The sequence below is a fragment of the Gallus gallus genome, chromosome 5, assembly GCF_016699485.2.
Source record: "Gallus gallus isolate bGalGal1 chromosome 5, bGalGal1.mat.broiler.GRCg7b, whole genome shotgun sequence".
In the NCBI taxonomy this organism is placed as follows: domain Eukaryota; kingdom Metazoa; phylum Chordata; class Aves; order Galliformes; family Phasianidae; genus Gallus; species Gallus gallus.
Window position 1 is genome coordinate 54404925 of NC_052536.1, and position 22143 is coordinate 54427067.

General features: G+C 51.7%; 2 protein-coding genes across 7 annotated transcripts in view; both read right to left on the reverse strand.

The window, feature by feature from the left end:
• The window catches only part of DAAM1 (dishevelled associated activator of morphogenesis 1), an 80921-nt gene extending 80711 nt beyond the window's left edge, over positions 1 to 210 (reverse strand). For 5 of the 6 annotated variants that reach the window (XM_046941859.1, XM_046941857.1, XM_015287503.4 and 2 more), the window contains exon 1: positions 139 to 208. The gene's annotated coding sequence lies outside the window, so the exon portion shown is untranslated. Of the gene's footprint in view, positions 1 to 138 lie in introns of all 6 variants that reach the window. The other variant, NM_001322368.2, reaches the window with a different exon arrangement.
• A 17081-nt stretch (positions 211 to 17291) lies between these two features.
• On the reverse strand, positions 17292 to 19797 carry LOC107053596 (inositol 1,4,5-trisphosphate receptor-interacting protein-like 1). Its single transcript, XM_040701638.2, has 2 exons — positions 19782 to 19797; positions 17292 to 19501 (listed from the first exon to the last, which is right to left on the reverse strand). Exon 2 carries the CDS (start codon positions 19496 to 19498, stop codon positions 17963 to 17965), a length of 1536 nt encoding a protein of 511 aa, XP_040557572.1. The 5' UTR covers positions 19499 to 19501; positions 19782 to 19797; the 3' UTR covers positions 17292 to 17962.
• Positions 19798 to 22143: the final 2346 nt, after the last annotated feature.

Here is a 22143-nt window from a genome sequence, read left to right on the forward strand (position 1 = left end):
CTCGGGGGGAGGGCTGGGGGGGGGAGAGGGGGGGGGTACGGCCCCGAAGAGCGCCGGGATAGGCGGGAGGCTCAACCGCCGCAGAACACGCAAAGCGACCCCGATCCCCCGCCGAGCGGCACGACGCGGCTCACTCACCGAGCGGGAGCGGACGCGGACCCGGTACCTGCCGGCGCTGCGCGGAGCGGAGCCCGCCCGGCCCCTGCCCACAATGGGCCGCGGCCGCCCCGCCCCGCCCCGCTCCGCCGCACGACCCCGCCCCGCGCGATGACGTCACTTAACCGCGCCCCCGCCCCCCCCGTCCCGGAGCCGCCGGGAGTTGTAGTGCGCGGCGCCGCGTGCCTGGGGGGGGGCGGGGTGGTCGTGGGGTGAAGGCTGCGCAGGGAGGGGCTGCGAAGGGGGTGCTGGGAGAGATGTGTTCACTTTGAGGGTAGTCAGAGCCCGGAACGGGATGTTCTGTTCTATTTCATCCCGTCTCACCTCACTCCATCCCATCCCATCCCATTCCGGCCTATCTCATCTCATCTCATCCCATCCCATTCCACCCTGTCCCGTTTCATCCAATTCTATCACATTCTGTTCCATCCCATGCCATCCTCCCACTCTGTTCCGCCCCATCCCATTTCATCCCATCTCATTTCATCCCATTCTGTCCTATCCTACCCCATCCCATCCCATCCCATCCCATCCCATCCCATCCCATCCCATCCCACTCTGTTCCATCTCATCCCATTCTATCCCATTCTGTCCTGTCCTATCCCATCCCATCCCATTCTATCCCATTCTGTTCCATCCCATGCCATCCCACTCTGTTTCATCCCATCCTGTTTCATCCCATTCAGCCCCGTCCTATCCTATCCTATCCTATCCTATCCTATCCTATCCTATCCTATCCTATCCTATCCTATCCTATCCTATCCTATCCTATCCTATCCTATCCTATCCTATCCTATCCTATCCTATCCTATCCTATCCTATCCTATCCTATCCTATCCTATCCTATCCTATCCCATCCCATCCCATCCCATCCCATCCCATCCCATCCCATCCCATCCCATCCCATCCTGTTCCACCCCCACTCCATCCCTTCCCTTCTCCTTCCCCACCAGCTGATGAGCACTGCAGACACCATGTCACCAGCCTGGTGACACAGGTGAGGACAGGCACACAAGATCCATACCCCAGCTGCTTTCATGATGCATGATAACACTCTCCCAAGCAGCGCAGCTCTCTGCCTGTCAGCTGGGAAGTCATAAATCACTTTTCCAAAGGTTCCTGTTTCCCTGCTGGCTGTGCATGGCACTGCCATCCTCTGTGCAGGATCGTGCTGTGCATTCCCACTGCCTTCATGCCAGGGGATTTGCTATTGCTTTTGGTGCACATCAAAACTCAAGATTGAATTAGCGGTGTGTAACATTATAGGTTAAGTAAATATTTCTTTTCTGGATGAGAAGTCAAGATATTTATATATCGTATCATTCTTTTTTTCTCGGCAACAACCCTTCAGACCAATGGGAAGGTCTGAAGGCCACGAGGGATTCCAGAGGTTGGTTTCACATGGGCCCTAATAGACATCAGGACAAAGGAAGGGCCAATGAGGGGAACGTACAGGAAGAGCATAATTAGGGGCTGCCACCAAAGTGTGGAGCGAAATGCTTTTGCCACCAGCAGCTTGCTTTTGCACAAGGCTGCTGCAGGAACCCGAAGTGCTAACGCTGATGTGTTCATTGCAGTGTGTTGGGGCTCCCAACACTCCAACTCTTGGCTCTGGAGCAATGGACTATCGGGAGCAGCAAGGCTGATGGTAGTGCTGGGAGGCCGGGTAAATCTCTGAGCGTGTTGGGGAAGAGCCAGCATGGTTTTTGGAGAGGGAAATTATGGCTCACAAAATCTATTGCAGTCCTTGGAAGCAGCCAAAGAGCTGAAGGACAGCGGAGATCTGGAAATGGATATAATGCATGTGGATTTCCTAATGGCTCCTTCAAAACCCTTCAACCAAAGCTCTTGGGGAGGGTAAGGAGCCATGAAAAATTAAGGAGAGAAATCATAAGGAACAGACAGAGGTGAGGGGGCACCCAGGGGAGCAGAGTGGGAATCTGTGCAGGATCTGTGCTGCCGCACATCTCCACTCACGTTGGGGACACCTCGGGACACTCAGGGAGAAAATGGCAGCTGACATTCAGCAGAGATAGATGTGAGTGATGCGCTGTGGGGGACGCAGTCCTAACCTCATGCTCATAACCATGGGCTCTGAGTCACCACCACCTTGTGGCAATGGGGTCCTGTGGTTTGGTGTGGCAACCCGCTGGAAGCAATGAACTCTTTGCTCAGCAGCAGACGAGAAAGCAGACGAGTTAATGAGGAAAGAGGGACAAACAACTACACAAGTTCTTGGTTTGAATAAAATGAACAGTTCTGATCTCTGTCCTCATCACAGAGCTAACAATCGAAGACAGGGAGCATCTTTCATCTAGGTGACTGGATCAGGCTGTTCAATACAGTGCTGCAGCACAAGCCCAAGGAAGCTGTGGAGCTGCAGGCTGCCGTAGCCCTGGAGATCTTACTGGAAAACATCCCTGTACCCTTCCCATGCCATTTGTTCTTCAAGGACCATGATGCTCATCCTGCAAGCTACGGAGAGGATGCTGGTGGGACAGTCCCCACGTCCAGCTCAGCACAGCTGTCCTTATGCTCCTGCATTCACCTTTTTCCTGCACAGAATCAGAGAACTGTAGAATCATTAAGGTTGGAAGAGAGCTCTAAGATCCCCAAGCCCAACCTCAGCCCACCCCCGCCATGCCCACTGACCACATCCTGCAGTGCCACATCTCAAACACCTGCAGGGACGGTGACTCCACCACCTCCCTGGGCAGCTGTGCCACCACATCATCACTGCTCCCGAGAAGAAATCCTCCCTAATATCCGATCTGTTCTCCCAGTGCCCACCCCTGCCCACCCACCTCCTCCAGGACACACACACTAACCACACTGTGCTGGTGGTGGAACACATAGCCAGGGTTTGCCAGCCTGGGTGAGCAGCTGTGGGACAGCCTGCACCTGGAGGTGCTTCCGCATGGCAGCAGCTTGGCCATTTTCCTGTAATTGCCTCCTCGGAGCTGGTTTGGAAGCTGCTTATCAAGCCCCATTGTGTTGCTTTCTTGCTTGTTTTTCCAACAGCCGCCTATTAAATTAAGCTCCTATATTCAGACACGAAGCCCAGTCAGTAGCTGCCCGCAGCCTCGCTGGGTATGTAGGACACATGCAGCAATGAGGCAGATGAGCATTCAGCCATCAAAAAGGGACACCATGAGTCTGGAGAATAACCTTGCAATGCCTGGTAACAGGAGGTTCTCAGTGCAGGTTGTTCCTTGGGTGCAAAACAGGATGAGGACATTCAGCTGAGGGAAAGAGAGTGAGTTCCTTGTCCTAAATATGTAGGAATATAGCTGGTATTGTTTGGACTAACTGTTCACTGAACCTATAAATGTTCTCAGAGCTCAGTCTGTGTGAGATCGATACCATATTGTCCCCAGGGGAGAGCTGTTGTCTGTCTGCGCCAGTGAAACTTGGAAGGACACCCCTGGCTCTATTGGCAGCAGTGGAATGTGGAACCTACCCCACCATAAAAGTGAAATAGAATCATAGAATCACACAGTCATTAAGGTTGGAAAAGACCTCCAACATCCCCAACCCACCCCCACCGTTCCCACTGCCCACGTCCCTCAGTGCCGCATCTCCACCGTTCTGGAACACCTCCAAAGATGGTGACCCCACCACTCCCTGGGCAGCCAACAGCTAACGTCCAACCTCAGCCTCCCCCTGCACAACTTGAGGCCATTCCACCACATCCTATTGCTGTTACCAGGCAGAAGAGGCTGACCCCCACGCCACCACCACCTCCTTTCAGGGAGTCATAGAGAGCAATAAGGTCTCCCCTGAGCCTCCTCCAGACCAAACAAATCCAGAAACAAAATTGATTTGGGATGAAAAAAGGCCATCTGTCCTCAAGGTTATAACTTTTCACGTCGTACAGATGACCCACTCAGCAGAATAATCGCTGTTCTGGTCCCAGCAGAAGGTTAGCATCGAGCGAGCAGAGCCTTACGGGAAGGTTCCCATCAGCTGCAGCCAGGGCTGGCTTCAGCTCAGAGACAGGAGACTGCACTGTGCTTTGGCTCTCTTTGATCCGAGGCTTTTAGAGCACATAGAGGCCCTTTTGTGGCTTGGTATCGGCATGGGGAGGTTCTGCTTGGAGACCTTATCTCCAGCTGCACCAAGGAGGTGGCTCAGCCCGGGCTCCCAGTGGCTGCTGGCTGCTGGCAGGGAGGGACAGCTCTGGCATGATGCTCTGCAGCCTCCAAAAGGAAAATAAACGCATTCCCAAGGCAGGGCTGGGGCTGTGCTGCTGCAGGGATTTAGGTCTGATTCTGCAAAGTCCTTAAGCTTGTAAAGAATTTGTAATTTGCTTGTAAGCAAATTCCCCTTTACGTCAATGACCATGTGCATACGCGTGCTGTATGGAGTACAAGGAGGTCCCACCTTGGGGATGTAGCTCCACAGCCCCCACCACCCACAAGCCCTGTCCTTGGAAGTTACTTTTCTTGCACTGAATCGCCACAAAAGATGCCAGACCAAAAACAAATCCCTGTTTTAAAGCAGACAGGGAAAATAGAATAGGAGCCGAATTCACTGCCTCTGCACAGGGGGCTGATGAAAAAGAGGGTGCCGCTTAAATCCCATAAGAAACCTCAGAGTGGGGCAAGGAAGTGTAAGTGGGGAGTGGAAATGATCTGCAGGGCTGGGAGAGCACTGTGCCCCAGAGATGGAGTGAGGAAGGGCCACGTCAACTTAGGCTTTGGTGAGCCTCCATCACCTTACTGGGGCACAAGGCAGCTCGCTCCCAGGTCTTCATCAAGTGGGGAAAGGAGCTTGTTGGACAGGAATGAAGAGCCCTCATCAAGGGCACAGCTGCACTAGAAATATTTAAATACCCCCCAATTTTTGATATGATTCAGTCTTCTAAGTGCCTGTGTTATTTTGCACAATGAGGACTTGGCTGGCCAAGTCAACTCTTGGAAGTCTGTCCTCATGGACCCAGACAGGGACACCCAGAGCCTGCGGCACCCCGAGCCCCGGCCGGGCGCTCCGCATCACGAGACCATCTGTGTTTGTTGGCTATTTTCGTCCCCCTGATTTCTCCTGCATCATTACATTTTTGCAGTGCCTGACTCCAGACAACTTCAAGTTCGTCTCCGGTAAGTGCAGAGCTAAGAGGTTTTGTTCCTCTGAGCTGGAATGTGAAGACTCAGCGACCAGCACCGGCAGGAACATTTCCCTGCCCCGTGACGGCTGTGTAAACGGACTGAGTGCTCCCAGTATCTTTCAAAATATCTCTGTGGCTTTCTCAGGTCCAGGTAGTGGATTTCTGTATAAGAGCAGGATTTGGGATGGATCTGATAAGTCGGTACAACATCACCCCTGGCATGAAGTGATGTTCTGGGATTGGTACCAGGGCTCTGTCCCTGTGTTGGTGGCACCAGGGAGTCTCTATGCCAGCAGACAGGGAAGCCCTGGCCACAGTGGCAGCAGCGGAGACCTTCCCAGTTGCATTCTCCTTAGTCACAGATGCATTACTAACCCCATTCTTATATTTTCCATGGAGGCAGCATGAGTAAGAGCTGATTCCTAGGGCTGGTTGTTACCTCCAGAAGCCCCGAAGGAGAGAAGCGCTGATGGGACGATCGGGCTGTTCAAGTTTCAGGACAAATCATGGTTGTGCAAGGAGTGGGGCAGGGACAGGGACTCTGGCATGGAATAATGGGAGGCACAGCATCCCCCAGGCTGGTGTCACTCCATGGGGTCTCCTTTTCGGCCATCTCTGACGCACCTCCATCTCTCCAAAGGACGTATTCAGAGCACACTCTGCTCCCGGCAGAAGAACCCCCAGCTCCCTCCGGGTGACTTTCCTCCCTGTGCAGGGCTGGGAAGGGTGGGCAGGGGGAACAGGAACTTTCCCACTTGGGTGAGGCGATGGGAACCGAAGGCGCTCCCCCGGCACCAACCGCCCAGGCGGTGGGAACGTGAGCTCAGCCCCGAGGCAATTTAATGGGCTTTAAAAAAACCCCTTTGTATCCGACCCATTCTTCTTCCTAAAGCCGGCTGGCGCTGCTCCAAGGGGAAACCTTTGAGTCTGCTAAAGCAGCGCAGCGATCACCCCGAGGAGGCTCGGCTATCGGGCTCCCCCCGACCCCTCTGAAAGATGAGTTGGATGCCGGAGAGGCGCTCAAATCACTGCACCCGAAAAAAGCCGTAGGCTGCAGCAGCCCCCTCGCTGCTCAAATAACCCCCCCCCACCCCTCCCCACGGTGCTGCAGGCAGGGCTGGGAGCCGTGCCGGGGCTCACCGGGATTTACGAGCTCACAAGAATCTCGCCACCGATTTATCTCCCCCTCCCCACCTTTTATGGCCGTGCAGATAGGGATTCGGCGATAGGGCTCAGCAAGTTCGGTTTGTTTGTCGGTTGCAAATAGTTCTCCCCAGCGCTGCCCAGGTCTGCGCACACACATTGCAGCTCTTCTGCAACGCTCTCCAGTTCAAGGCTGGGATTTTCTACAGGGATTTGGGACAGTGATGTGCAGCGCTGCTTCTCAAAATCCCACTTTCAAGCAGGTCACCAGAATTTCTGAGTAGCTGTTTTCTTGGCAGTCCAAATAAGGCATTCAAGTTACAATTTATTGATGCAAGGCCAGATTCAGAGACTGTCAGCTCCTTTGTGTATCCTCAATGTGTCTGGGGGTGTTTGGTTTTATCTGGGGATCGCTGGCCGTTCCTGGGGGTGGCTGCAAAGCTGTGCATTTAGCAGCCCCCTCCTGCCAGCAGTGTGAGTTGGCAGTACTGACAAATCCAACCCCTTTGGTGACACACAGCCATTGCCATGGCTCAGCTTGCCCAGCAGAGGCTGGAATGGCTCAGCATCCCCATCCCCATCCCCATCCCCATCCCCATCCCCATCCCCATCCCCATCCCTATCCCCATCCCCATCCCCATCCCCATCCCCATCCCTATCCCTATCCCTATCCCTATCCCTATCCCTATCCCTATCCCTATCCCTATCCCTATCCCTATCCCTATCCCTATTCCTATCCCTACCCCTAACACTAACCCTATCCCCATCCCCATGCCCACACCCACCCCTAGCCCCATCCCCATCCCTATCACACTGGTGCAACCAAGTTGGATGGTTCCCTGATCAGCTCAAGGTGAAGATGATGAGAATGTGAGGCTGAGCCAGCTCTGCTGGTGACCCACGCCATAAGGACACTGTGCTCCCCAGAAACGTGTGGGCAAACAGTAGGGTCCAAGCAAAAATCTGCTGCTATCCTTTATCAAACCACTACCACTTAGTTTGGATGCTCCGGGCATGATTCAACACTCATTATCTTCATTGCACTGAAGATTAGGCTGCAATCTTCCCAGATAATAGCTTTATTAGCTCAATATTATTCTTCCTACATTATTTATTTACTCTAAGTCCAGAACACTCAAAGCTTCCACTGGAACAGTAATATTGGTTCAGCAGACAATATACACTGTTTTTAGCCCTGGCAAAGACAGGATCCCATGTAAGAACAATCTCAGATCAAATGTGTTCTTGCTGATGAGCTGCAGGAAGGTGCTTGTCTCTATGGTCACCTCCTCAGCCACTGATAGTGAGAGACAGTGGTCCTAGGGATTTGGCAAGGGGTTGTTGAGCTCTAGGGTTGAGAATAGAAACGAGCTTGAGGATGGAGATGACGTTGGGAATGGGAATAGTAAAGAAGATAGGGATAAGGATGAGGATGGAGATGGGAATTTGGGATGGGTAGGGGTTGGGGTTGGGGATGGGTTTGGGGTTGGGATTGGGGTTGGGAATGGGGTTGGGGATGTTGAGCCATTCCAGCTTCTAGTGGGCAGATTGTTCTTCTCCTGGCCAAGTGACAGCCAGCACCTAGGGCACAGCTCTTCACATTAAAAATAAATTAGACTCCACTCATTACTCACTTAACGATAATTGCATGGGCTCCTGGCTTTGGCCTTGCTCATCAGCAAGTACAGGGAGCCCCTGGTCACAATAGGGCATGGGGCATAACAACACCCTGGCAGTCCAGCATGTCAGGCTGGTTACAAGAGCTGGTTTGTGTCAGCCTTGTAAGGGCTGCCCAAGAGTACCTCTGATGAAATCACGTAGCCATGACTTTCCTCTGAGTTGGCATCATGGCAGAGGATGGTTGTGAATGAGTTCCTTTTCCTTGATGACCTTGGCATGCAAGTGAGGAGCTGACCCTCCCTACATCCAGCTCTTCTCAGCAACTGCAGTGGTCTCTTTATGGCACAGGGATCTCCACTCCCTCTGCTCCCTCCACTCTTTCCTTGGCAATCAGGTGTCCACAACGCAATCAGCACACCTCCAAGTTGGGACTGGAGGCACCAATATGGGGCTGGCTCTTTTGGCTCACTCTGCCCATGGGCTCCTGGAACCCACGGCCTCTGGCAGTGAGCGCTTCCCTGTGTTACCTCCTGATGCTTCAGGAATACCGGAGGAGCCCCAAGCAGCCCCAGACAGGAGAGGTTCCTTCTCTCTCTCAGGAACAACACCTGTGATGTGCCTGCAGCACCCCAACAACACAAGCAGATAGTAGCAGGTGGGCTACCTTTGATGTGTGTTTCTTTGCTGCTCAAAACAGCCTCCCTTGGAAGGGTTAGGGCTGGAGGCTGTTTATAAACACTGATGCTGTTGTCAGGTTTCGTCCATCTGTTGGAAATGGGGGTGCCCACCATTCTGTAGGTGGGAAGCAGAGGTTGGAGACTCCTTTGGATGTGCTCAGAAATGTTCCCCGTCTCCGGGCCTGGATGTTTACAACCATCCATCTTCCAAGCATCCATCCATCTCAAAGCACAGCCTCATCCCTGGGGTTTGGTATAAACACTGGGCTTTGCAGATTGTGGGAGCGATCTGGCAGTGCCATCACGAGCTGCCCTGAGTCAGCAGCGCTGCAATCTGCAGCTGCCTGGAAAAACCCCAGTGGAGAAGCCATGGGTCTGGCCGTGCATCCTGGCATGCCCAGCCCAGCCCAGGAGCAGACAGGGATGGAGTACATCAGACAATGTGCATCTTTGTGTCTGCTTGCTGTCTGTGTCCACATCAAGCAGGCATGTCTGGAAACAGGCTCTGGATAACACTTCCTGGACTGCTGCACTGAGACAGCCCAGTTCCAGCTTTCTGGAGCTGCCAGCAGCCCACCACCCTGCACTGCCCCTAAGTGATGCTCTGGTGATCCAAGGAGGGGCAAGCTGGCTGACACCAACCACACACTTGCAGCTCCTATTGACCACAGGAGGGGCATCCCCATCTCTCCCCTCTCCTGTGGTACACTCCCTCATATCCTACATGGGCTTTGCCATCCAAGAGTTTGCTGTCACCACCCAACTTGATGGTCTAGGGATTTGGCTCCAGCTATGCCACCGAGATATCCATGGAGAAGACGGCAGCACAAAGCTCTCCTGGGACTCAGGCTGTGCCCCAATGACTTGCCCCAGACCAGAGTGTGGATCAGTGGTGGAGCAGGGACGTGTGCTCGGCCTTGTATGAAAAGCAGCCAGACTGGCTGTGCAGCTCACCCTGCTCGGGGCTGCCCACAGCTGGAGCTGCCAGGATGCTATCAGCCGCTCCTGTGGCTCTGCAAAGAAGCCATGAGTGTAAGTGCAGGGTTTGCTGACTGCATCTTGGCCCTGGGGAGCTGTGCTGGACGAATTGCTGTATAATCACAGCACAGCACAGCCTGCAGAACAGCATTGTAATACTTTTTTCCTCTTATCATCATGCAGCTTTGCAGGCTCTCATTTGATCTTCTTTATCCATGTGAACGTGGCCAAGAACAGAGCAGCCTCTGCCTGCAGAACAGCTCCTTTTGTTCCCTTTGTTCGGGGCTCCAGGCTGCTCCTCCGTCTCCTCTCTCCATTTCTGGTAGCTGCGTGGGAAAAAGCACCTTTCCAGCTCGATCTCAGTATGAGCTTGGCCATAGAAATGGGCATCATGTCCTGAATATTACAGCTATTCTGTGAGCTGGAGCACAGTGTGGTAAAGAGTACCCTGAGCTAAAGAAGGGCTAAGTAAGGGGGTAAGTAAGAAGGGGATGGACTTTTCAGCAGGGTGTGTTGTGACAGGACAAGGGGAAATGGCTTCCAACTGAAAGAGGGGAGATTTAGATTGGGTATAAGGAAGAAATTCTTTACACTAAGGGTGGTGAGGCACTGGCACAGGTTGCCCAGAAAGGTGGTGGGATCCCCATCCCTGCAGACACCCAAGGTCAGGCTGGATGGGGGCTCTGAGCACCTCATGGAGCTGTGAGCGTCCCTGTTCACTGCAGGGAGGTTGGACCAGATGGCCTTGAAGGGTCCCTTCCAACTCAAATCATCCTATGATTCTATAATTCTCATGGGGCGGACCCTTCACCCAGGATCTGCCCCCCACTGCCCACAGTGAGCTGCCCTGAGCCAATGCTGAAAGCAGGCAGTGTTGGCTCATTTTGGCTGATCTATCTGCTCCTTCTGAAGAGCTGACTCTTTCTGCTGGAATAAATCCACAGCGAATCAGCTTGGAAGAGAAACAAAGAATGTGAGGGACGTGAGAAATACAGCTCCACGTTTCACTCCGCTGCTGCTCCTGATGTGAAAACTTCCACATGACTTTGGGCTGAAAGCGGGTTGCAGTCAGCTTAGATTTTACAAATATTTAATTCAGAGGTGTTGTGAGCATGGAAGTGAACTTGGCGCTGTTCTGAGCCAGGCATCCTGCCTTGCACAAAGCCCGTGTGCGGCAGACGAGCCCGTTTCTAGCCCAGCCCTTCCCACTTCTGGTTTCGGACAGGTGTGCAGCAATCACTCCTAATGCGATTTGCACACCCTTTTACACCCAATTGACTGAGTACTTTCAAAACAAACCCCAGACGGATCTCAACTCCCTTCTCATCATCTCCTTCAAGGAGAACCCGTAGTTAGACGTAGAATTACCCAAATGAGGACTTTGGCAGGGCTGGGTGCGCAGCGTTACTCATCACAGCTCCAGCTGCAGGCTGGCCATCCGCTGGCGACTTGCAAGCAAATTATTTTTATTCAGTGTTTACAAAATAAGAGAAGGAGGTTACTGGGGAGGCCTTGGGGCGGGATGCATCAGTGGTGGTGGTAGAACTGAGATGACACTGCTCGCTTGCACCAGATGAAGGCGTGCTCCCTCATTAAGCCTGACTCATCGGAGGGCGCGGGGGCTGCGCATGGCCCCGAGCTGCTGCTGCTGCCAGGGGCTGGCAGAGCCCTGATCCCCACTGCAAGGCTCCGGTGCCACACGCATAACTGGTGGGACTGGTTGGGAATGGTTGGCTTTGGCTTTCCCATCTTCCTTGCTGAGAACTGCTCTTAACGCTGAGCTTGTGTGGGCTGGAAGATGGGGATATTTTTTTAACTTCTTACTTTTTTTTGGTATTAAATTAAGAGGGGGAATAATTGACTGCTGTTTGAGACTCCTGAATACGCAGCACTGTTTATCTCAGACTTCACAAATTGTAAATTAAGCCTCCCCAAATCATGAGATTGTTTTCTTTTTATAGCTCACTCCAAAAGTAACGCCTCCTACGTGTGGATGCCCCATCCCTGCAGGCATTCAAGGCCAGGCTGGATGTGGCTCTGGGCAGCCTGATCTGCTGGTTGGTGACCCTGCACATAGCAGGGGGTTGGAACTGGATGAGCATTGTGGTCCTTTTCAACCCAGGCCATTCTATGATGATTCTATGATTCTACATATCTCCATAGAACCTACAACAAGTACAAAGAGCACAGTAACACTATTTGACAGAGCAAATTCTCACCTACAAACACTACTTTCCAACATAGCCACTATCATTAGCTCTGCATCTTTGCCAGCAATGGACAAGAGCCTGCATGCCATGATCATTACAGTCTGCACCAGAGGTGGTGACCCACTGTTGTTGTCACCATTGCGGAAACCAACCATGCAGACTGTGATAGGACAAGGGGGAATGGTTTTAAACCAAAAGAGAGGAGGCTGAGGTCAGATGTTAGACAGAAATCCTTTACTCAGAGGGTGGTGAGGCGCTGGCACCGCTGCCCAGAGCTGTGGGTGCCCCATTCCTGGAGGAGCCCAAGGCCATGGATGGGACCTGTGCAGCCTGAGCTGGGGAGCACCCAGCCCATGGCAGCGGTTGAGGCTGGATGAGCTTTAAGATCCCCTCCTAATTATGATTCCATAATTCACCAAAATGGCTACTTGAGTGGGACAAAGGAGCAAATTACCATCATCCTGCCAAGGCCCAAGTGACTCTTTCCTCTGCTCAACTTGCAAAGCAAGAGAGAGGAACAAACCTCCTTCCTCATCCCTCCTGCTTCCCCACTTCCCTCATCATTAGGGAATGAAAAAGTCAATATTGAACGTGTTGAAATGAAGCACAAGGAATAAAATGCCTCCCTGGCTTGTCAGAGGGTGCTGAAAGAGCCACGCGTGAACCTACATTTTCCAGAGCCTCAATCAGCTCAGGGTGACTATTTTAGCTGGCCAATATGCAGCGAAGGAGCCTGATTTCAGGAAGTAATTTGGAATTGAAAGGGAAAAAAGCACCTTCAAGTGCCTCATAGCTTGGCCTCCCCCGACAGAGCTTCTGAAAGCGTCTGGCCATTTGGGAAATTCAAGAGGTGGGAATAAAGTGAATTTCCCATTTGGGAAATTTAAGAACAAGGGCCAAGGGACACAAACTGGAACACAGGAAGTTCCATGTGAATGTGAGAAAAACTTCTTTGCTGTGTGGGTGGCAGAGTGCTGGAACACGTTACCCAGAGAGGTGGTGGAGTTCCCTTCTCCAGAGATATTCAAAGCCCACCTGCATGCTTTCTCTCCAACATTCAGTCTGTTTCAGAAATAACCTTTTTATTTTTAATTCAACTAAAACAGGCACAATTGATATACACTCAAACACTCCTTTCTTGTGTACCAACAACACAAGACAGTTACTTTGGTCTACCGGGTACAGTGGTGCCTGAGGGAGGCTGAATTAAGCCCCAGTGATGAGTTATGATGCATAACCCTTCCCAAACACAACCACTGTGATTTATGACCGCTGAGATTACAAAGATTTCGTTGGGTAGAGAAGAGTGATGGTTGATGTCCCTCTAGATGCTTATCATATCTGGCAGCTCAATTGCATCCCGCTAACAGATGCAATGGAACTGAGAAACATTTCTCTTGCTAGCAGTCCTCAGTGAAGCAGAGAAGCCCAGCCTTGCTGCTATTTCCCTGTTTTCAAGTATTTCCCTTTGAAGTCAGAGGGCGCAGAAATGACCTTCCTGAAAGAAATACACTACAAAAGGAGCATATGATTCGGGCATTTGATGGTTGCATTGTGCACAGGAAGAGAATCTTTAACAGGGTTCATCCCCAGCAGCTATGGATGCCCATGGCCTGGAGTGACTTTTAGGAAAGATTAAGGCACACATACAGCAGCAGGTCCTCTTGCAGCAGCTGAGCTGGGTTAGTCCCTCATCAAGCTCCACGCTTTACGGTGTTATCTTTTTCTTGGGAAAGCCACGGTGCTGGGTAGAACTTAAATTATACCCTATGGAAGCTGGCTCGCTCCTCTGATGGAGGTTGTAATGAGGGAGTCGGGATTCCAGTTATAGCTCGGCACAGCAGATGCAGCTGGGTTTGCAGATGATAAAAACACAGCCTTGTCTCAGGAATGCTGCAGAAGTGAGGCACGCGGGTGGTTTTTTTTTTCTTTCAGAGCAGTCCTTTAACTCTGGTTGTACTGTGCAACAGTTGTTCCCATTGGGAGATCAATATTTACAGAGTAAACAGCGAGGGGACGTGGGCTGGGTGCTATCCTAGCAGGTAACAGGACCTTCTCTGTTCAGTCCTGCACTTCAACCCCTGGAAAACGTTACTCTTCTCTCCCCTGGGGTTGCAGCAGTTTTTCATTACCAGTGATGAATGCTAATTTATATATACTCTGCTCTGTATGTTTCTCAAGGCCTGCTTGTGAGGAAGAAGGTGGTTGTTGGAACATAGGATGCTACAGTATTTGCATTCCAATACTACTCACAGCTCACCTCTCCCGATCACAGTTCAAGGCCTCATGCACAGAACTAGCCATCCCCTCAAACAGAACAAGTTATCATGGAAAGCAATCATAGAATCATAGAACATTAAGAGTGGAAAAGACCACCAAGATCATCTGGTCCAACTATCAACCCATCCCCAACATAATCAGAGCCAGCACTCCATATATACCAAGCTTCCAATAAAACCCACCCAATAAAACCCACATACCAGGGACCTCTGCAACCCTGCTGCTTGCAGAGGCCTTCATATATGCAAGAAGCTGCACCCCAGCAGGGAGCAGCACAAACCCAGCCAGGAATCACCGTGCCCACCAGCAGCTGCTGATGGAGGTGGCTGTGGGTGCAGAAGGACTCCCTGCTTTCATTTGCCTGAGTCCACCTCTGGCTTTGCAGCAACGCTCAGTGCTGGCTGTGCAACATTGCCCAGCACTGTGTTCCCTCTCATTTGCAAAGGCAACTTGCAGCTGTAAGAAAAATGTTTTCTCTCTAATCTGTATTTACGCAGGATGGAGATAAAGACATTCCTCAACAATCACTTAATCTCTCTTTATGCTGACACCACCAGCTTCGCTCAGCCCAGCTCCGAAGCAGCCATACGTGCTGTGTTCACAAACAACCCCCAACACAGGCAGATGAAGGGCAGCCCCTTCTTCTGGAAGCTCTGGAAGTTTCTGGCATGTGATGTGAAGCACGAAGCCTGCTCTCAGCTCAGCTCCTGTTCCCAAAGCAGCCGCGTGCAGACATGCCATCCCCGCCGCAAGCCCGACTCATGCAAGCAAGCTCCCAGCAAGCTCCGAGCCCACGCCTGGCCCTAAAGGGTTGGAAAAACAGGAAACCCTTTCAAAGGTGTCTGAGGATTAGATGTTGACGTTTGAATTTCCCTTTCGCATCGCTGTAACTTTTTTGTTTGAGCACTTTATCCCCGCGCTGTGAAGCCGATGGTTATTTCTAGTTGGAGATGTTGTGCTTTTGGAAGTAAAGCCAAAGAGCACAGGAAATAAAAATGTTTGAAGGCACTTCAGCGCATTAGACAGGCATTCAGCATGAGAAGCTGAGCCCTGAGGGAAAGCATATCTCATGTACCGATAGATAGCAAAGGCAAAGCTGTTCTGCCTAGCGACAGTTTTGGTGCTATGCAGTTGCAGGAAATAATATACTGTACTCATCAGTAGAAACAGAGTTCTAACACTGTGACAATGATCTGGAAGGAGCTGGAAGGGAACAAGGACAAAATACACTGCACTGCTGGGCATGCAGCATCCCTGATCAGCCAGGCCTAGCAGCAAGCAGAGGGGTTGCTCAGCATGGCTGCAGGAGTAGGAGCGGGCTGAGAGCATCCTGTAGGTGGGGAGCAGTCCTTGGAGAAGCAACTGGTGAGTTTGTAAAAAATGTTGCATCTGGAGCCGGGCACTGGAAAAACACCCACATGCAGTTTACTAATGTAATACACCGGGTAAAAAACTCCATCCTACTTGTTGCCACCCAGCACAACACATGTCAGTGCCCCGTCCCTGCACTCGCATTCCCATCAGCACCAACTTCCTGAGACAATGGCATCCTTTGCTCTGGCGGACACAGAAAGGAGGCATTTCCTCAGGGGAAGTTCATTTGGATTTTTAGACACACACAACAAAGTAGGAAGAGTGGGAAACCTTTTCAGTAATCTGGGAAAGTATTATCGGGCAAGACCTGTTCTGCTGAAGGGAAGCACTTTCCCCAGGCTGTTGCACTGCATTTCTTTGGCCAGAGCTCTGCATGCAGAGGCAATGGGAGGGTCAGGACTGGGTCTCTGGAGCTCTTTTTATAGAGGGTAGAGTCTGGGGAATGAACATTATATTTTGTTAAAAACCACTAGTGTTTCTACAGCACATATTTAATAAAGATAACTTACGTCTGGCTGAAAGTTAAATACCTTATAGCTCTGCACTTAAGTGTTCGGTGGAATATACTGTGCGATCTGTGCCTGACCTACACCTGAATTAACAATGTGCCTACAAAGACTTGTGCCTCTGAGACATGGAGAAACATGAGGCAATCAGAGAAGCAAATTCCCGGCCGGTGTAGCTTGGCAGGCACCCCGTGAAACCATCAGAGGTGTACCAAGCTTAGGCTAATGGCAATTAGCTGGTGTAGTTCAGGGCTTAGCTAAAATTTTTGTGAAGGGCAGAGTAAGAAGCAAATGCTGAACTCAGGTAAGGATGCTTCAGACCACTGCTGCTGTGTAAAGATCGCCCTGTCCTCAGGGAGGGATTTCTCCATGGAAACAGAGCACAGCACACTTCTACCCCAGCTCTGAAGCTGCATGGCCGACATGGCGCAGAAAGGGAAGGGAGGAAGACAGAATCAGAGCAAGGCAGAATTAAGTCAGGGGCATCTCATCAAGAAGGTCTGTGGAAAGTGTAGTCCACTCATCACATAGAAGGGGGAGGCGATGTTCTTGGGCTACTTGATCCCTGCAAAACGGAGAGGAGCCAGGAAGAGATTCAGGTTCACAAACAGTGTTTCCAAGCTTTTTACTAAACACATGAAACACAGGCATCCATCATTATAAAAACAGAAGGAAAATGTGAATTTTCCTCGTATGGGATTTTAGGGTTTGGCATGAAAGGAAGTACTGGGTTGTCTCAGGGTATCAGTAGAAATTCTGCCAACCTGAAAGGACAGACTTAGCAGGTGATGTCCCTCCACTTAAGTAATCTCCAGTTGCTCTTTCTCCTCCATAGGACTGTGAACTGTCAGTACAAGAGAGAGCCCTTCTCTGGCCTTTGCTTTCAGCAAGGACCCAGTCTGGACACACACTGAATTTCCTATCAAAGTGTGTTAGATTTACACTGGCACAAATAATGATGAAGGCTGGTAATGATAGTACAGCTGCTAATGTAGTACAGCTTAGGTTTCATCTTCCTGCCTTTGTATCACCGGGGCCTTCCAGTGGAAGCTTGGCTCACATGCGGAGCAGAATGACTTTCATCAGCCAAACGCCGCTGTTGGATGCCAACTTCCTGCAAGCAGGAAGAAGCCTGGGCTTCTGCAGCACTCAGACATGTACAGCTCATTTGGATGATTACCGAAAGCTTGAACATCTTCACCCATATAATGCAGGGTCTGGAAAACACCCAAAGCCGCCAGAGTGAGAAAGAGTGCCACCGCTGCATCCGGGAGGAGGTGGCACAAGAGATCAGTGGGTCACCTTTTCCACAGCACGCTACCCAATTCTGTGGCAGCCGAGCATTCAACACCGTATCCCTGCTTTCTTTGACAAGGAGCTACGGGCAGAGGGTTTTGATGTGCAGAATACAACTCTATAACCCACACAAAGTTATAAAAATAAATATGTTTATTAAAATTAATAAAAGAACAGAACAGACTTACAACATACTTTCTAGTCTATAATACTATAGATAATATATACATATAATTCTACTAGAGCTTGAAAAGTGACAATCACATCATTCAACAACTATAGTTCTAAAATACGCGACTTCAACAGGTGGTATTTCTGCTTGTTCGCATCAGCTGTTTCTAAGCACACGTTACAAAGTACATTGTGCTCTACTTCTTCAGACCAGGTTCTTCTAAATGCTCCCGGAGCAAACAGATGCTCTTGGAGAGGCTGGGTGGTCTCTGCCCAGCTGGTTTGAAGAGTCTCTGTTTCAAGTGTTCATGCAGCACCCTCTTCATCGGCGTGGGGTATGGCTGCCCCAGTGTGGAGAAAACATCCAGGAGCAATTCCCACTGCGTACGGAGCGGTGTCTTCTCCGTGTCCAGGGTGCTCGTCTGTGGGACAAGTGGATGTCTCTCACTTCCCATAGATCAGCAGGCTCAGGAGCCGATCTTGCAGCTCCTCCAACTCCTGCAGTGCCTGCTCATGTCTTTCCGGATCCTCCAGGTGCTCGAAGAGGTTGAGCGGTTCGGACTCTCGGAAATCCTGCGGCAAGATAATCTCTGCAGGCACGTCTTCATTTCCAATGAAGAAGTGGCCCAGATGCTTCTCCTCCACGCAGCAGCGCAGGTAGCGCAAGATGTCATCGATCCGCTCCAGGAAATAGCTCCTATGCCAACCTTCCAAAGGGATGGCAGTCAGGAGGTGCATGAGCACTGTCTTCAGTTCATAGACTGAAAAGTTGAGGCCCGCCAGGATATAGGTGCACACTTGCATATATCTGATGTAGAAATTCCTTTCCTTGGCACGGGCGGCTACAAGTAGGAAGAACTTTGCTTCTGCCACAGCACAGCTCTGTGGCCAGATCGTGCTGGGAGTAGTACCGATCTCTGTCTCCTGGCTGCTCAGAAAGATGTCCGTGTCATCTTGCTGTACGCCAAACAGCATCTCAACTAAGAAGATTTTCTTGTAGACATCTGTCACCTGAAACCTGCAGGAGCGCTTGGACTGCGTCACATTCAGGCTGCGCATTGTTGACGAATGCCTGCATTTCCAGGCATTTCTGATCAGCTTCTGGAACCACTGGGCAGTCTTCTCCACATCCAGGTAGGAGTCAGTGCAGAGGTTGCGTAGGACGTTGGACTTCTGATTTCTCAGCTCTGCCGCAGAGGCGTGGAGGAAGCATCGCATGCGCATCTCCTGCTCCCTCCCGCACGTGCATTCCAGCTCTACACGGACACGGGAGTTCCTCGCTGGCAGCTCCTCTGGGGCGCCCAGATCCAGGTGGAAAGTGTGCCCACGGGGGGCCAACAGGGGCACAACCACGCAGAAGACAGGCTTATTTACAAGGGGACACCAGCCTTCATAGACACTGCCCACCCCGGTGGTGTGTGCTGGCACTGGATAGAAAGTATCTGCCGCGATATGTTGGCAGATATCGATGAGGTGATGCAACAGCGAGAGGATCTGTTCACCATCCTCTTGATGGGTATGGATTGGCCAGAACTCTTCAGCAAAGACAAATTCATCCTTTGCTTTCACTTTCACCACCTGCATCTGTTGCTCCTGCTGCTCCTGCTGCTCCTGCTCCTGCTGCTCCTGCTGCTCCTGCTGCTCCTGCTGCTGCTCCTCACTGCTGGAGCTCTCCACACCACTGTTGTCTTCAACGCCCCGGAACTTCTTGTGGATCTTCCACATGAACCAAAACAGAAAGACGAAGAGACAAAGAACGCTCACAATTTTCCAGTATGGCAACAAAGCAAAGAGCAGGGCTTGCAAGCCCATCCTGCTCCGCGCCATTTCCATTTCTTCTATCTCCAGCAGCAGCTTTGTCATCTGCTCTTGCAGATACTCCTCACGCTGCTGCATGCGGTTGAGGGTTTCCTCATCCAAATAATCACCAACACATGGCACTCTCTGCGCCAACAACGAGAAGACAAACGCCAAAGCCATGATCTGGAAGAAGTGAGAGAGGGGAGGTCAGTGGGGCTGGGTGGGAGCTCGCGCACGGCTGGGGGAGTTGGGCCAGGAGCCACAGCCCCTGGGGTCAGGTAGGAGTGGGGGCGAGGGAGCTGGGAGGCAGCAGGGGCTGAGGCCAGCGCTGGTGGTGACTGCCAGAGAGCCGCTCGCAGGCTCCCCTGAGCGCTCGCTGCCACCACTGCGGGCTCCCAAACCCCTCGCGGGCCGGTGTTTGCGCCCGGCCCAGCAGAGCCCTCCCCCTTGCTGCTGCACTCACCGCTGGCCCAGGCCAAAGTGGAGCAGCCGCTGCCTGCTGATGGCCTCAATACCAGCCCCGCATTGTGACGCACCGTGATGTCACAAACGCCCCAGCCCCAGCCTTCGGCCCCACCTCGAACAGCCCCTCTCAGCTGCCCTGGGCTGCCGTGGCCCTGGCATCGGCCCTGCTGTGAGGCACGTGGCCGGACTGAGCTCCCAGGTAGTGAGTGACCTCTTTTTGTACAACCTCTGCCAAACCCCTTGGGAACTCACTAAGAACTGCAGCCACTGCTGTTGAACCAGAAGCTGATGCATGAGGCTCACCAAAACAAAGCTACATATGCCGCTAGTTTTACGTTTTTGTTGCTGTTTTTTACCTTTTAATAAAAGATATGCATATATAAAATAAGTTTTGTAGCTGATCTACGTTAACTGTGTATTTTCTGTGTGGCCCAAGACAGTTCCTCTTCACTCCATGTGGCCCAGGCAAGTCAAAAGACTGGACTCCTGTGGCATATGTAGAAATGCTGGTAGCCACCAGGAACTTCATGAGGAACTTCACACCTGTCAGCCTGACTTTGGTATTGGGGAAGGTCCTGGAGCAGATTGTCCTGAGTGTGATCACATGGCATATTGAAGACAACCAGGTGATCCGGCCTAGCCAACATGAATTCATGTTCCTGTTTGTCCAACCTTGACTCCTACAACCAGGTGACTCACCTAGTGGATGGGGGAAAGGCTGTGGATGCTGTCTACCTAGACTTCATCCCCCTAGACCCCGCCCTCTTCCCCTGGAGAAGCTGACAGTCTATGGCTTGGATGGTTGTACTATTCACTGGGTAAAAACTGGCTGGACAGCTGGGCCCAGAGAGAGGTGGCGAGGAGAGGAGAGGAGACTTAAATCCAGCTGGCCATCAGTCGCTAGCTGTGTTCCTCAGGGGTCAGTACTGGGGCCAGCCCTTTTTATTGATGATCTGGATGAGCACACCTCATGCTAACAGGCTGCCCATAAGGCCTTTTGTCCCACCTAGTGTCTCTGTGTGGACAAGAGACTAAATACAGGAGCAGCTTTCCCATTTGTGGTACGGGAGCATGGACCAGAGCAGTGCCAGCAGAAGCAGCCATGAACAGCAGTGGATGCTGAGGCCTGGTGACAAATCTAGCCTAAGTCCCTGTGAGAAGTGACCGTATGAGATCCTCACAACCACCCTGCTGTGCAGCTTTGCCCCCTAGGCCCTCTCCCTAGCCTCAACATGCCCATTTTCTCCAGCTGAGGGTCACCCAGGGGAGAAGCCCTCCTCTGGGTGACCCAAGAAGGCCCACCGCTGAACTAACCAGAAATCTTCATCCAAATCTTACACTCAGGCACCACCAAACGGCTCTGAAACCACTCAGCAGTGAACAGCCCTCTGTGTTAGAAACGGTGATTACTGAGACACATCAGATCAACAGCAATGTGCAAGGTGTGCTGTGGGACCAGCTCAGACCTGTAGCTGGAGAGGCAAGAGAAATGATAGAGATATTACTTACCAGGGATGGAGCCAAAAAAAAACCATCCTCCAGGCCTAAGTGTTTCACTTGTTCCACTGCTGAAGAGAAGTCACCACTAATGACAGGACGAACAACTCCACAAAGCACATCCTATGGAGCCAAAGGTCCTCATTAGAGTGAAAGCCGACTCCCCCACTGCAGAGCAGGGCCTGAACCAACATTACCTGTGCTGCTGCGGGTGCTGCATGCTTTCCCCAGCCTCCTGCCTGCCTGGCCATGCGAGGAATCACAATGTGCAGGGAAGAGGCCATCGGCAGCATGCAACAGCCATACATCTCAGAAACAACGAGCATTTATTATTGGTTCATTTTGACAGAAGGACTTGGGTTGGACTTTGCCTCTCCCAGTCTGCCCACATCAGTCTCAAAAAGGCACCTCAGTCCCTCTCTGTCCACTATTTGGATGCGTGATTTTAAGGGTTTTAATGGGACACCCACTCTCTCTCCCCAGATTACCTGTGGGGTTGGAGGACCAGCTGATCCCCCATAGCTTTAACCGGAAAGCAGGCAGGGTTGTGCAACAGGGTAACTGCTCCGTGGCACCCTGCCCATGGGTTAGCTGCCAGCATCGTTCCCAAGGCCATGTCCTAACCTATCAGGAAGTCTCACCTGTATGGCTGCGCTCAAATCAGCTGCCAGCAGCCGGGCCGTGTCCTGCCCGACATTCATCACGTCGTCAGTTTAGAGAGCAGCAGTAGAATGCAGGGTGGAAGCTGAAAGGGACTTCAGCCATTCAAGTCCTCTACCTGATGGGGTTTTCTCCGCCTTTTTCGGCTCCCATGGTCAGCTTGCTTAAGCCTTAACCTATAAAAGCAGTAGTGATAAAATAAC